Source organism: Arvicola amphibius, chromosome 4 (assembly GCF_903992535.2).
Source record: "Arvicola amphibius chromosome 4, mArvAmp1.2, whole genome shotgun sequence".
Taxonomy (NCBI): Eukaryota; Metazoa; Chordata; class Mammalia; order Rodentia; family Cricetidae; genus Arvicola; species Arvicola amphibius.
This window is the reverse complement of record NC_052050.1, coordinates 93,323,056-93,337,814: the sequence shown is the minus strand read 5'-3', so window position 1 is coordinate 93,337,814 and position 14,759 is coordinate 93,323,056. Positions and strand designations below refer to the sequence as shown.

Here is a 14,759-nt window from a genome sequence, read left to right as displayed (position 1 = left end):
ACCCACCTTTCTCTATAGCCTCTCCTTAACATACATTCTGACCAAGACACTGAACTTGTCCACATCTTTCAAAGCCCACCTATACAATGGAATTTTAGGCTGCTGTGGAAGGGGGTAAACTTTTCACAAAGATTGTGGCTGGGATGGACCTTGCAAATGCTGAGAGAAGCCAGACATGAAGGGCCACACACAGATAAAACACCCAGCATAAAATGCATACAGGTAGAGTTAGTGGTTGCAAGGAAGGGAGGGGGAGGGAGGTGAGAAGCAGTTGCTAACGGGCATGAGGTTTTAGGGGTGACAAACAAATTCTTCAGGTAATGGTGACGGCTGTGAAACTCTAAATATACTAAAACCCACTGTGTGTATTTCCAATGGGTGAGCCAATGTGGTGTGAATTATGTCTCCAAGAATATACTGAACGTGGCCCGGTGGCCTGCACCTATTATCTGGTTATCAGCCACCCAGTTGGGTCCTTCTGCTCTATTGAAATTGTGGGTGGGGAAGGAGCAGTGTAAGGGTGGGGCTTTAGCATGAACACTGCTCTGAGTGCTATCCCTGGGTGATTGACAGAAGTTAGTTGTGATGGCAGGTAGGGGCAGCAGTAGAGGCAGACAGCTAGAGTCTCCAGTCTTGGGCAGGCCTCAGGTACCTGCAAATGTTACCGTTCTCTTTTCATTTGGGTTGTAACCATCTGGAGATAGAACCTAGAGCTGGGTTATTGCCAAGGTGGGCGCTCCATTGCTGACCTGCTCCTCAGCCCTTTTTAAAATTATTAATTAATTAATTTCTTCCTCAGCCCTCTTTTTGCTTTTTATTCTGAGGCAGGGTTACTATGTTGCCCAAGCCAGCCTTGAACTCACTGTGTAACTCTGTGAGACCTTGAATGTGTGATCCTCCTGCCTCAGCTTCCCAAGTAGATGGGATGATTGGCCTGTATCACCAGGCTTAGCTGTATACCAAACCAGGCAGGCCTGGGCCACTAGGACTCTCAGCCCTTCAAAGTGTCCCAGCTCTCAGACAAGCCTAAGAAACTTGGGCAGGTGATGGTTTAATCCCCACCCTCAGAAGGCAGAGAGAGGCAGATCTCTGAATTTGAGGTCAACCTGGTCTCAGAGCAAGTTCCAGGACAGCCAAGGCTACACAGAGAAACCCTGTTTTGAAAAAAGAAAGAAAGAAAGAAAGAAAGAAAGAAAGAAAGAAAGAAAGAAAGAAAGAAAGAAAGAAGCCAGAATTCCTCAGCCCCTGACAGCCTAGCACTATGGGTCTCTGTGACCCCATCGTAGCCACCATTGCTCCTTTTGCCATTGTTAACCACTATCCTCTGGCTTAACCCCGCCACCTGCTGTTGGGGCTGCTGGGGTCCACACTTTTGCAGTGATACCTAACCTGAGTGTTTCAGGAAAGGAAGCATAGAAGAGAACTGTTCAGGCAACTCCCCAAGTGAGGTAGCCCCTGGTTATGTAGATTAAAAAAATGTGCCTGCACCAATCACAGCACACCCTGCATGCAAATAAAGGCTCCTATTTGCAGACATCACTGCACTTTCTCTGTACACCAATCACAGCAGTCCTTCTGATAGAATGCCAGGGAAGTGCTGCTGCTCTGGCTTGGGTAGGAATAGTTGTAGGGTCATCTTGCTTTCACCAAGGTTTGTGACATCAAAAAGTCTGGTGCAAAACTTTTTCAAACAGTTCTGTCTCCAGCTGCCTTCAGGAGCCGTGACAACCAGCTGTGGCTGTCGTGTAGTTTATTTAAGATGTCCATGGAGTGCTCAGAAAACACAGAGCTGGCATAGGGCAGTTCTGCTATCTGTCTGACCCATGGTCTTTTTGCACAAGACAGCCAGGGCAACAAGGGGGACATTCTCAATGTCTTTGTTCATTTGCTGGACCATACACATTAGCAGCATCTTCAATAAGAACCCAAGGGACTATCATTAATACGCATAGTGATTTTTACAGACTTCAATAGTGCTTTAAGGGTTAAGTGCTCCAACCTGCCAAGTGCCACAAGAAGATAGTGCTTTAAGGGTTAAGTGCTCCAACCTGCCAAGTGCCACAAGAAGATAGTGCTTTAAGGGTTAAGTGCTCCAACCTGCCAAGTGCCACAAGAAGAGCTGGGTCCATTCTTATATGTCTCAGTTCCAGTATGGATGGCTTGAGTCAGGAGTGGGAGTCAGCCAAGACAAAGAGGCCAACTCCAGAAAAAAACAAAACATAAACAAAAGATTCATGCTTTGACAACTTTGACAACTTGACCGAATAGAAGATCTAAATCCAATAGACAAAGTGAGGTTTGGTACTCCCGCCCCATGTACTGTTTATGGTGTTAGTGGCTTTATCCTGTGGGGACAAGCTAGCTCCTGGAAGTCTGACTGAGGTGGCAGGTCCTGCTTGGGGCCTAGGGTGGGCCAGCCTGGGAGGCCGGAAACTAGGGGCTTGCACTGAGCTCCATCTCCCTGCTCCTTTCGTCTGCAGCATCTCCAACAAGGAACTCTCAGAGCTGATTGAGCAGCTGCAGAAGAATGCGGACCAGGTGGAGAGGAACATTGTGGACACCGAGGCCAAGATGCAGAGTGTGAGTACCCAGCTCTCCCCATCAGGGCCTTCTGCATCTTGGTCTTCACCTAGTAACGACAGCCCAGCGTCACCCACATCCAGAAGTCTTTGTGGTTGCTCCAAGGAGTATGGCTCTTGGTATCTAGAGAGTGAGGAACCTGCGGTACTCACTCAGCCCAGCTGTGCCGAGACCTCTCCAGCCCAGCTGTGCAGAGACCTCTCCAGCCCATCTGTGCTGAGACACCTCTCCAGCCCAGCTGTGCCGAGACCTCTCCAGCCCAGGGCCTACAGGATGCTGAGCTCCTGAACTGGGTCTTACACAGACAGAAATTGGGAGAAAAAAAAAAAAACAGGATAGGTGAATTGGTAACCTAGTAACATAGTAGAGGGGTTATTTGGCTTATACTGTCCTCAAGGACATAGGCAGAGCTTTTCCTGGGCAGAGCCTTGCCCTGAGTAAAGTTTCCCTGTAGGCGGAGCCTCCCCTGGATGGAGCTTCCTGGTCTGGAGGAGAACTCTTAGGGTTTAACCTGGGGTAGAATCACTTACTGGCTGAATGATGTCTCCACTGTCTGACTCCCTCTCAAAGGTTTGGAGCGCACACCCAGTCAGGAAACCCAGGAGGTACAGCCTGGGGCTCCACAGGAAAACCAGGGCTGTTCTCCCTGTACACCTCCAAGGCCACAGTCTGCAGCCTTCCTTGCTGGGGAATGTATATCACTTTCCCATTCTTTCTCCCTTCTCCACCCCCTCAACCCCAGTGCTAGGGAGGAAACCCAGGGCATTGGGCATAGGAAGTCCTCTTCTGGCTTCCTAGTTGAGGTGCTAAAAGAACTGGGGAGTAGTCCGTGACAGCCGGCCCAGGAGTGGCTGCACGTAGGGCTGCTGGACTGGACAAAGGAAGTAAGTTGAGAAACCGGGTTACATTTGAATTTCAGAGTACTTCTCCCTGAGTGTCAGCGGGTCCTGGTGCTGCTCAGGGCTCACTTATACTCCAGTGTGGATTGTTGTTTATTTGGAATTCAAGTGTAGCCAAGAGCTGTGTTTCATCTGGCTTCTTAGTCACCAGGTGACTAAGAGCCTGCCCTGAGCAGTGGGGAACTGAGGGTGGGGAAGTCATGGTCTCTAGCCTCTGTTGTGGCCGCTCCTGCTCCCACAACCACCTCTGACAGACAAAGTGTACTGTCCCAGGGCCCATCTACAGACAGCTCAGAGTCCCCAAAGGATAGGGTGGGGGTGGCAGGTGGCAAGTAGGGATGTTGGGGTCAAGAAGCCAGGTGGTCAGTCCTGGCCCAGGATGGCCCTGCAGGGACTCAGGAATGGGGCCACCTTCCCCCTGCCTGGGGTCCCTGAGCTCTCCTCCCCAGCCTATATCCCCCACCACTCAGAATGCCTGTCCCCTCCCAAAATGCCTCTATGATTTTTTTTCCTGCTATCCTCTCTCCTGGGGCCCTGAAATAGTGTTTTGTTTGTTTTATTTTCCTAAATGAAAATCATCTTGTTGGGGTCTGTTTTTCATCACGACCAGAATAGCGTGTGCTTGTTACTAACATTTTTGGACAGATAAACAATATGATGAGGGACATTAACATCCCATAGACTCCATCCACAAAAGTAGATTCTCTCTGTCTCTCTGTCTCTCTGTCTCTCTGTCTGTCTCTCTCTGTCTGTCTCTCTCTTTCTCGTGTGTGTGTGTGTGTGTGTGTGTGTCTGTCTGTCTCTCTCTCTTTCTCTCTCTCGTGTGTGTGTGTGTGTGTGTGTGTGTCTCTCTCTCTCTCTCTGTCTCTCTCTTTCTCGTGTGTGTGTGTGTGTCTGTCTGTCTGTCTCTCTCTCTCTCTCTCTCTCTCTCTCTCTCTCGTGTGTGTGTGTGTGTGTGTGTGTGTGTGTGTTGAGGGGAGGTGCATGTTCAGGCTTCCCTTTGGGTTTGCCTGAGGAATGACTCAGACTGAGACTGACAACAATCTGCCTGTGTATGTAAAGCTTGAGATGGAGCCCAGGCAGTGTGCACATTAGGCAGGCGCTACAGCACTGAGCGACACCCCAACCCGGAGTCACTTCTTAATCTCAACAGAACACAGTTGAAAAAACAGCAGACACTTTTTTTGTTTTGTTTTGTTTTGGATTTTTTGGGGGGGAGGGGGAAGCAGAGTTTCTCTGTGTAGTCCTGGCTGTCCTGGAACTCACTCTGTAGAACAGGCTGGACTCAAACGGAGACCCTCCTGCCTCTGTCCTGAGTGCTGGGAGTAAAGGCGTGTGCCACCATAGTCCAGGCAGCAGCCACTTTTTGAGGAGTCCATGGGCCAAACCATCTCCTTCCTCTGGGCTTTTCTCTCTCCCTTCCCCCTCCTTCCTACCTTCCCTGTTTGCAGAAGGCATCATTATTTGTCCATTGTACTGCCCAAACATTTTCCTGAACTTTTCGTTTTTTTCTAATTGGTGAGAGTTGCTTCAGGCAGTTCAGTACAATGTTGGCCTCATTCCCGTTCCCCAGGAGCACCCTCTACCCTGAGACAGTTGTACCCTGCTCTCTCTTCCCCAGCCCCTGCCCCAACCCCTCCCCTCCTCTGTCTCTGTGTCACATGACCTGCAGATCCCTGTGACAGAGCTATCCAGTGAGGTGTCCTGTGTGCAGACAAGCCTGAAGGATGGAGCAATGTCCCTCTGTAGCTCCTCCACCAAAACTGTCCTGCGCCCACACGGATCACCTCGCTCTCCCACCTGTCCATCAGTGGGCCAGTCGTGCAGGGGCCCTGGCAGTCCTTCTGAGCTGAAGGACTGTTTTATCAAGGTGTAACTTACAGGAAGAGCCCAGAAGTGGCTCCCATCAATGAACTCACCCTGTGAATCTGCTTTGGTAGATAGTCACCTAGGCAGGATAGAATATGTAGGTAGGAGTTTTTTAGAAAGTCTTTGATGCTTGCCCTCTAGAGGCGAACTCTCCCTAACTCCTCTCACTGCCCGTTAGTCCGACTGACCTGAGCCCTTTGTCACCCTCCCCCTGTCCCCAGTAGGTCTCCGCATCTCGGCCAGACGTGTTCCACCCACATCATCTGTAGCACTCGGTGAAGATTTATAGACTTTTCTTTTGACAAATTAATCTTTCACACTAAGGCTGCCCAGGGTGGCCTTGGGTCTGTCAGTGATTGAGAGGATGAAATTCCACCCAAGCCAGGAAGTGTGTTGTGTTGCCTGCCCCAGGTCAGGGATGCCTGGCCCACTGGCCTTTGACTCCACAGCCTCAGCTCCAAGTCACTGGGGGAGCTGGGCTCTCCTGTGCCCGGGGTGGGAAGCCTGGATGCCATCTCCTCACCCACAGGGAGCCGGGCTCTCCTGTGCCCGACTCTGTGGCATCTCTGGACCTACCCTCCTTTGCCGTTTCTTTTTTCTGCTTTTATTTTTACTTTTCCAGTCCTCAGGATGGAAGCCAAGGCCCCACCCGCTAAGCACACTCTGCCGCTGAGCTGCTCCTCCTTGTCCTCGACTTTGCTCTCCTCCTCCTCCTCCTCTAGAGTCTCGCATCTCATGTAGCCCAGGCTGGCTTTGAACTGACTATGTAACTGAGTCTGGCTCTTTTTCCTTCCCTCCTTCCCTTTGCTTGTTTGTTGGTGTTTTTTTTAAAAAACACATGCATTTATTTAGTGTGTGTGTGTGTGTGTGTGTGTGTGTGTACACACGCGCGTGCTCACATCATGGCACATGTATGAAGATCACAAGACAACTTGTAGGAGTTTGTTCTGTCTACCATGCAGGTCCTGGGATGAACTCAGTTCATCAGGCCGGGTGGCAGATGCCCTACCCCTTTCCTGATTGTGTTTTGTTGTGTGTCTGGGTGTTTGGCCTGAATCTATGTCTGTGCGTCACTTTCATACCTAGCTCCCACGGAGGCCCGAAGAGGGCTTTAGATCCCCTGGAACTGAACTCCCAGATGGTTGGGAGCTGCTGTGTGGGTGCTGGGAACGGAACCCAGGTCCCATACAAGAGCAGCATTGTCCTTAACCACAGAGCTATCTTGCCAACCCCATTTTCCTCTTCTTTTTTTTTTTTTTTGTTGTTGTTTTTGAAATAAGTTCTTGCTATAATGGACTAGCTGACATTGAATGTGATTCCCCTGCCTCAGCCTCTCCAGGGCTGAAATCACTTTCATACACACACCCTTTCTTCTCACTTTAAAGAGTGTAGCCTGCTTTGCACCTTACAAGGTACGCGCAGTCCGAGTGCACCATCCAGTTTTCTTAGGACCTCTCTAGGGCAGCATGATGTTCAGTGTCAGCGTCTCTGCCCTTTCTTTTCATGTTCTTCCCTAGTCCCGGGCCAGGTACCTGCCCTTCTGCCTCCTGCCCTTAAGTCGGCTTGTTGGAGAGTTTTTATCTCAATGGAATCCCACACTCCTGGTCACTCTGTCTGTTTCTCAACAGTCTCACCTCCTGGGTGGGATCACCTCTCTCCGGGTGGGATCACCTCTCCCCGGGTGGGATCACCTCTCCCTAGGTGGGATCACCTCTCCCTAGGTGGGATCACCTCTGCCCCTGAGCTGCATGCCCAACCTGCTTTCTTTCTTTCCATTTTTGTGGTGCCGAGACAGAACGCAGATTCTTGCACCTGTTAGGCAACCACCTGCACACTGAACTTCTTCCCAGCCTCAACTTTCCTCTTCTGAAAACAGGTGGAGACGAGGTCCCCAAAACCAACCAGTGGCAGACCATGCTGCTGCGGTGCCCCAGTGTTGTCTATCCTGCCCTCAGTTCACTCACTGCCCTCCTGACCTCTACTGAACTCAGCCTTAGGGATTCAAGACACTGGCCGGCTTCACGGCAGCTGCAGTATACAGACTGTGTGTAGATACGCTGTCCTGGGGCTGGAGAGATGGCTCGGTGGTTAAGAGCACATGCCATTCATTCAGAGGGCCAGTTTGGTACCCAGCACCCATGTTGGGCAGTTCACAACTGCCTATAAACCTAGCTCCAGGGATCTGACGCCCTCTATTGGCCTCTGTGATTACCCAAACGTGTGTGCGCACACACATAGACACACATAATAAATACAAAATAATTCCTTTTACAAAGAAAGAACCCCATCTTGTCAACTAGCTGTTTTCTCTAAACAGAGGTTCTAGACTCACAGGGAGGCTATCATCTCTAAGTATCTACCACCCACTCTTCCTCCCCAGCACAGAACAGCCCAGTTCACCCCATTAGGTGCTGTCATGCACGACCCTCTATTCCCGCTCACACCCTAATGCTGACAGCCTGCTGCATGGCTCCTGAAAACCTCAACTCAGGCATCAAAGGAGCCATGTGACTAGCTCTTCCTTGGAGACCTTCTGTGCTCTGAGTTGTGTGATTGGCTCTTCCTTGGAGTCCCATGCTCTGGTGTCCGTAGATCACGTGACCAGCCCCCATCTACTCTGGTTTTCCTCTCACCCCTGCCTCCAGCCAAGTGGCCTCTCACTGGTGCCTAGATCATGGCTTGCTGTCTGTCTTTCCTCGGGACTTTGCATAGGCTCTTGCTTTTGCCTAGAACATATTTTCCTTCTGTCCTTCAGCTTAGATTATGTCGGCACCTCAGAGGGGCTTCCCTGAGCTACGTAGCTTCACTTATTCTGTCTCTGGTGCCTGCGAGGTTTCTGTCAGCTTGCCTTGCAGGGGACTCCCAGCTTGGGCTATGAAAACCAGGCAGCAGAGCCATGCCTAGGTACCAGTGGGACCATTCACCCCTGTGTGTGTCAGTGCCCAGCTGTGTTTGCTGAGTGCCAGTCTGGACAAGGCCAGAGGAGCCCCCAGCGGGTCCTGCCCCTCAGGCCCTGTGCTATCACTACTGACTCCTTTCTTTTCCTTCTCAGGACTTGGCCCGGCTACAAGAGGGGCAGCCTCCTGAGCACCGGGACGTGGCCCTGCAGAAGGTGTCTGACTCAGAGAAGCTGCTGTACGTGCTGGAGGCGGATGCGGCCATTGCCAAGCACATGAAGCATCCACAGGGGGACATGATCGCTGAGGAGTAAGTCCCCTCTGTGTGGTGTCCGGGGGGCATGCTAGGCTGGGATGCAGGCTGGAGGGCTGGTGCTTTCTAGCTCCCAGGACCACTCTCTGTTGTAGGGTGTACACAATGCAGGTGGACATCCAGCATGTGTACCAGAGGCCTTAAGTTAAACTTAACGAGAAGGCCGTAGTTGGAGGCTGAGGCTTTGGGAATAGATGCGCTCACTGCTTCAGGACTCTATAGTCTTTGTGTCTCCTGAGCTTACGGCCCACACTGCAGCTCAACACAGGTGAACCAGTGCCCACCCTGTAGAGTCGTGGGTCTTTCCATGTCCCTTACCCCCGTGCTTGTGCCTGTGTGACACAGCCCTGCCCATGCCTGTGCTGGGCATGTGCTCCAGTGAACAGTGCTCTTGCCTGTTTCTTCCAAAATCTTCTTTAGTAGCGCTTCAGAAGAAAGGGAGGGAAGGTTCGGGAAAGCAGACAGTACGAACAACAGGATTCAGAGGTAGTGTGGTGCCCAAGGCTGCTGCCCTCTCTCCAGGTCACTGATCTGAAGCCCATGCTGAGACCCAAGGCCTCTCTAGGGCTTACATCATGATCATTTGGGCAAGTCCCTCTAACATGGTAGCTTATCCCCCCCCCCCCCACAGCATTCGCCAGCTGAAAGAGCGCGTGACCAACCTACGGGGAAAACACAAGCAGATGTACAGCCTGGCAGTGAAGGAGGCTGAACCGAAGGTCAACTGGGCTGCACTGGTGGATGAGAAGCTGGTATGAGCCAATATCAGCAGAGTCAGCTCACAGTATCACAGCATTGCTGAGTAGGGGTCACCATTATGCAGTCTCCCGAAATTGCATGACGAGAGGATTAGGGCTCAGAGAGGGACAATACCTAGCCTGGAGTCACACAGTCAGACCTCAGTCCCTGCCAGCTGTGCCTCTCATGCCTAGCTCGTTGGTATCCAACAGCTATGGGGGCAGACTGGAGAAGCTCATCTCCTCCATGGCAAAGCTTGTGGCAACCACATCCGGGTGTCTTTGTGGGACGTCTACTGTTAGTAGTTTGTCTACCTGTAACATGAAAACAGTGACCAGGGTCCCATACGTTATTAAGGCATGAGCATCAGCAGTGGTCCAGATAAATACCTGCCACTACTTGCTCCAGAAAAAGTTAGGGAAAAGGCACTCACCCAACTGGAGTCAAAAGCCCAGGCTCCTGTGGGGTATGCCAAAGTCTGCCCCAGCCCACATCTTCCTGGTGTCTCTCCACCGACCCTCCAGGACAAGCTGAGCAGCCAGGGCTTTGGGACTGACCTTCCTCTGGTGGACAGCCAGGTGGAACAACACAACATCTTCCACAACGAAGTCAAAGCCATTGGACCCCACCTGGCCAAGGACAAGGTGCGTATGTGGTGGAGTCTTGGAGATGTGGGGCGGAGAGGGGCAAGTTTGGCCTAACCTCATTCCTTGGTTCTACCCACAGGAACAGAACAGTGAACTCCAGGCAAAGTATCAGAAGTTGCTGGTGAGAAGCCCTGGGGGATGGGAGAGGACACGGGTAGGGGGCTTATGGGCTGGGAGCTTGGGACACCATGATCTTCTAAAGGTGACACTGTATACTTATACTCCAGTGTCACCATAGCAGTCTATGAGGAGCCCGGGCTCCATGCATTCTGGAAGAGCACTCTACCAATGGAGCAACACTAAGCCCTACTCAATTCTTTGTGCAGCATTGCTACATGACAAGTAGATGCCATGTACTTTCTAGAGCATGGTTCAGGCATGTGTGTGCACATGTGCCCACATGTATGAGTGTGTGTATGTGTGCTCTTTTGTTGTTGTTGTTTTGTTTTGTTTTTGAGACAGTGTTTTTCTGTGTAGCCCTGGCTGTCTTAGAACTCACTTTGTAGACCAGGCTGGCCTCGAACTCACAGAGATCCGCCTGCCTCTGCCTCCCAAGTGCGCTACCACCACCCAGCATCACTGTTCTTGTTCTACAGGATGAATTACAAGCCTCCCAGTCTTCCCTAACCCTTCTTTGCCCTCAGAGGCTTCAGATGCTTCTCTGAACATAATCATAAAGAGCTGAGACGAGCTTGGTTTGTAGAGAGCTCGCCTAGCAGGCCCAAAGCCCTGGGTTCCAGCCCCAGCACCAGATAAAATCTGGTCGTGCACCCCTGGCGTCCTAGCACTCGAAAGGAGAGGCAGGAGGATCAGAGTTTAGGAGCTCCATGATAAGCTTGAGACCAGCCTAAGCTACATGAGACCCTGCCTCAAGTCAATAAATAATTATAAAAAGCAAATGTAGAAGGTATGGCTGCAGTCTGTTGAGTGCCAGCTCTATGGCAGTCCCTATGCCTTAGGGGTGAGCACGTTACAGGCGGCAAACCAAAGCTCCCAGGACACATCAGCCCCAAGGATGTCTTTCCCTTTGTTCACTGCTCTGTACCCTGGGCCCAAAACCGCCCTACACATCTCGTTGATGCTCCATAAACACTTGTGAATGAATGCTTTCAGGGGGCCATTCTGCTTGGCTGGGGAATGGCAGAGCTGGGCCCCAGTGCCGTGTTCACCTCACGCTTGTCCCACAGGCAGCGTCGCAGGCACGGCAGCAGCACCTGAGCTCCTTGCAGGACTACATGCAACGCTGCACCAACGAGCTGTACTGGCTGGACCAGCAGGCCAAGGGCCGCTTGCAGTATGACTGGAGCGACCGCAACCTCGACTACCCCAGCCGCCGGCGCCAGTACGAGGTGAGCACAAGGCCAGGAGCAGCTCTGGAGGGGGATGCGGGGCTGCCAAGCCAGGTGCTGACCCCACCTCCCTTCTGGCAGAATTTCATCAACCGGAACCTAGAGGCCAAAGAAGAAAGGATCAACAAACTGCACACTGAGGGAGACCAACTGCTGGCAGCGGAGCACCCAGGGAGGAACTCCATTGAGGTGTGTGTGCTCACCCTAGGGGCTCCTCTGCTCGAGCTGAGGGGCTTCTAACTGCACCCCATAACCACTGAGCCACCTTTGCCTTGGTCCTCTTCTAAGCTCTGCCCGGGCTGCCCACTTTTGCCTGGATGTGGCCTGGCTTTGTTTTCTGAGCTCCCCACGCAGACTGTCACATGGGATGGATGGTACATGTGCTCACAGATCTGGAGGCTGAACTGTGAACCCCAGGTGTGGCCAGTGCCTCGCTCCTCAGAGGCTCCCCCATCTCTTCCATCCAAGGCTGGTCCTCTCGTCTTCCTCCAGGAACTCTCCTACCTCTGCTGCCAACTTCTTGCTTTTTCTTCTTCCTGTCTCTGTCCTTTCTTCTTTTCTTCTGTTGAGGCAGTCTCCCTATGTAGGCCAGGCTGACCTCAAACTCATTCTCTCTGTGTCTCTTTCTGTCTCCTCTTTCCTCCCCCTTTCGCTCTCTCTCCCCATGCTCCTCTGTCTCTGTTTTTCTGTCTCTCTGTCTCTCTCTGTCTCTCTGTCTCTGTCTCTCTGTCTCTGTCTCTCTGTCTCTGTCTCTCTGTCTCTGTCTCTCTGTCTCTCTCTCTCTGTCTCTCTCTCTCTCTCTCTCTCTCTCTCTCTCTCTCTCTCTCTCTCTCTCTCTACCTTTCTTATCTCACTGTGCAGCCCTGGCTGACCTCAGACCCATAGAGATCACCTGCCTCTGCCTCCCAAGTACTGAGATTAAAGGTGTGTGCCGCACGCCTAACCTGGACTGTAACTCTGGATTCTCATGCCTTCCTCGCCCTCCTGAGTACTGACCACCATACCAGCCATTTCCCTTCCTTTTAAAGGACCTAATTCCACCATGATTTTACCCTGCAGTCTTCATTCAGCCCAGTCTTTTCCAAGTGGTCCAGGTGGAGAGAGCCTCGGAGGTGCTCAGTCCACTCTGGGCAACCAAAGCAGAAGCTTTGTTCTTTTACAGTGTTGGGCATGGAACCCCAGGTCTTGGAACCTGTCAGGCAAGCATTCCCATTACTGAACTTATTCTTAGTCCATTGTGGAATTTATATTTTGAGATTGAGTTCCACGTAGCCCAGGCTTACTGGGCTACACTTACTGTATCGCCAAGGACAGCAGGATGACCTGCTTCTGCCTCTCCAGTACCGGGACTACAGTGTGCTACCTTTCCTAGTGTTTATGTGGTTCTGGGAATGGAACCCGGGACTTTGCGCATGCTGGACGGCACCCTGCGATGGAGCTACAGCCCTACTGGTGGGACTTTGTTAAAGGCACCACTTTGAGTAGACACAGCCCCCAACTTGGTTGTACATGGTAACCCTCCTTGGAGTCTCAGTATGCCCCCTGTCTTTGACCCATCTGAATAGGAGCTGGCTACCTTTGGGAAGGGCTTCACCTAGGCTTCACCCACCTTTCTCTACCTTCCCCACCTGGATTCCTACCAGCCCCTCCCCTGACTTCCCAAGATAGCAGCAATGGGTCTCTCCTTTCCCTGGCAGGCACACATGGAGGCCGTGCATGCGGAGTGGAAACAGTACCTGAACCTGCTCATCTGTGAGGAGAGCCACTTGAAGTACATGGAGGACTACCACCAGGTACCTGCCTGACTGCAGGCATGGGAGAGGGCTCGAGAGATACCGGGTGCATTACCACCAGGTACCTGCCTGACTGCAGGCATGGGAGATACTGGGTGCATTACCACCAGGTATCTGCCTGACTCCAGGCACGGGAGAGGGCTCAGGAGATACCGGGTACATGCTGGGCCTCTTGAACACAGATGGCGGTCAGAGCACAGCTTTCCGTGAGTGAGTTCTTGTGCCTCTGCCGAGGGATCAGGGAACTGAACTCAGGTCATCTTGCCGAGGCTATGAGCACTTTTACTCACCAAGTGATCTAACCAGACCAAGGTTTTGATTTTTTTAACATAGGATTCCACGTAACCCAGGCTAACCATTATATGTAATAGAGGATGGACTTGATTCCCAGTCCTCCTGACCCCACTGCACCTGTAGAGTTTAATTTTGCTGAGTTACACAAAACATAAAACTTGCCATTTTAGCCCCTTTTCAAGAAAACTAACATTTCTACCCCCACCTTTTTGAGATAAGTTCTCAGTATATAACCCAGACTGTCCTTGAATTCAAACTCTCAGCAATTCTCCTGCATCAGCCTCTTGAGTGAGCACTTTGCCATTTGTTACATTCACAACACAGGACAACCTCTGTTTCCTCAACTGTACCAGCGTCCCCTTTCTTCCCCTGCCCTGATGACCTCTGACCCACTCCCCATCTCTGAATTTGCCTAGTATTAGCTAGGGTGGGCATAAGGGATGCAGAAATCCTGTCTTTTGTCCTTCTGTGCCTGTCTTTTCCCACTGAGCACAGTGTCCTGGTACTCACCGCAGCATGGCTGGTTTCTGCGCTTGGTTCCTTCTTATGGCCAAGCAGCCGCCCATTGTCTGGGTGGGCACCTCTCTACGCACCCATCTATCCAAGGAAATAGGTATTTTCATGGGAATGTGTGTTTCTAATAAGAGCTGCAGGTGGTTGTCATGATGAAGGGTCTTCCTCACTCTTCCCTAGTACTAGGGATGGAACCCGGGGCCTCACACTTACCAGGCAAGGGTTCTGTCTCTGAGCTATATCCCCAGCCTTCCTTTTACCTTTTGTTTGGAGACAGTCTTACTACTTGGCAAAGTTGAACTCACTGTAGCCCAGGCAAACTTGAACTTGTGATCCTCCTGCCTCAGCCTCCTGAGTGGCTAGGGTGACAGTGCTACCAAGCATATGTTTGATTTGAGGTCTTAAGATTGAATTTGAACTCAGTGGACTCTGTGTGACTCTTGTGGGATTTCACAAAGATCCAAAAGCCCTACTCAAGTCACTGAGTTCAAGTGTTCAGACCAGGGAACAGCTAAAAATAAGTGAATCAAGAGTTGATAGACCAAAGAATGGGCAAGGGAACTTTCTACAACTCGAGGAGAAGGTAGCTGGCCAGGCTTAGAATTAAAGCATGGTTAGGTGCTGCTCAACAGTGCAGATGGCTTCTGGGGAAATGCATGGCTGGGTGTGCAAACTCATGGTGTACACTTATGCCAGTGGTTTCTACTGGGTCAGGTGTTTGTAAGAGTTACCTGTCATATGGAGGGTACTCCCCTGAAGGTTTGCACGTGACTGTATTGTTAGGGTGTTCCTGGCACACACAGAAACCTGAACTTACTGGCATCTAAAGAAATACAATATAGAAGTGCGGTGTTGGGGAGACAGTTC

The 14,759-nt window shown here is 51.4% G+C and overlaps 1 protein-coding gene across 1 annotated transcript in view; it reads left to right on the top strand.

Annotated features, from left to right (window-relative positions):
• The window catches only part of Ppl (periplakin), a 49,929-nt gene that overhangs the window by 19,783 nt on the left and 15,387 nt on the right, over nt 1-14,759 (top strand). Inside the window, 8 exon segments of the mRNA XM_038324933.1 lie at nt 2,481-2,580; nt 8,401-8,555; nt 9,190-9,310; nt 9,821-9,940; nt 10,023-10,064; nt 11,131-11,292; nt 11,374-11,481; nt 12,990-13,085. Coding sequence (XP_038180861.1) covers nt 2,481-2,580; nt 8,401-8,555; nt 9,190-9,310; nt 9,821-9,940; nt 10,023-10,064; nt 11,131-11,292; nt 11,374-11,481; nt 12,990-13,085 — 904 coding nt within the window.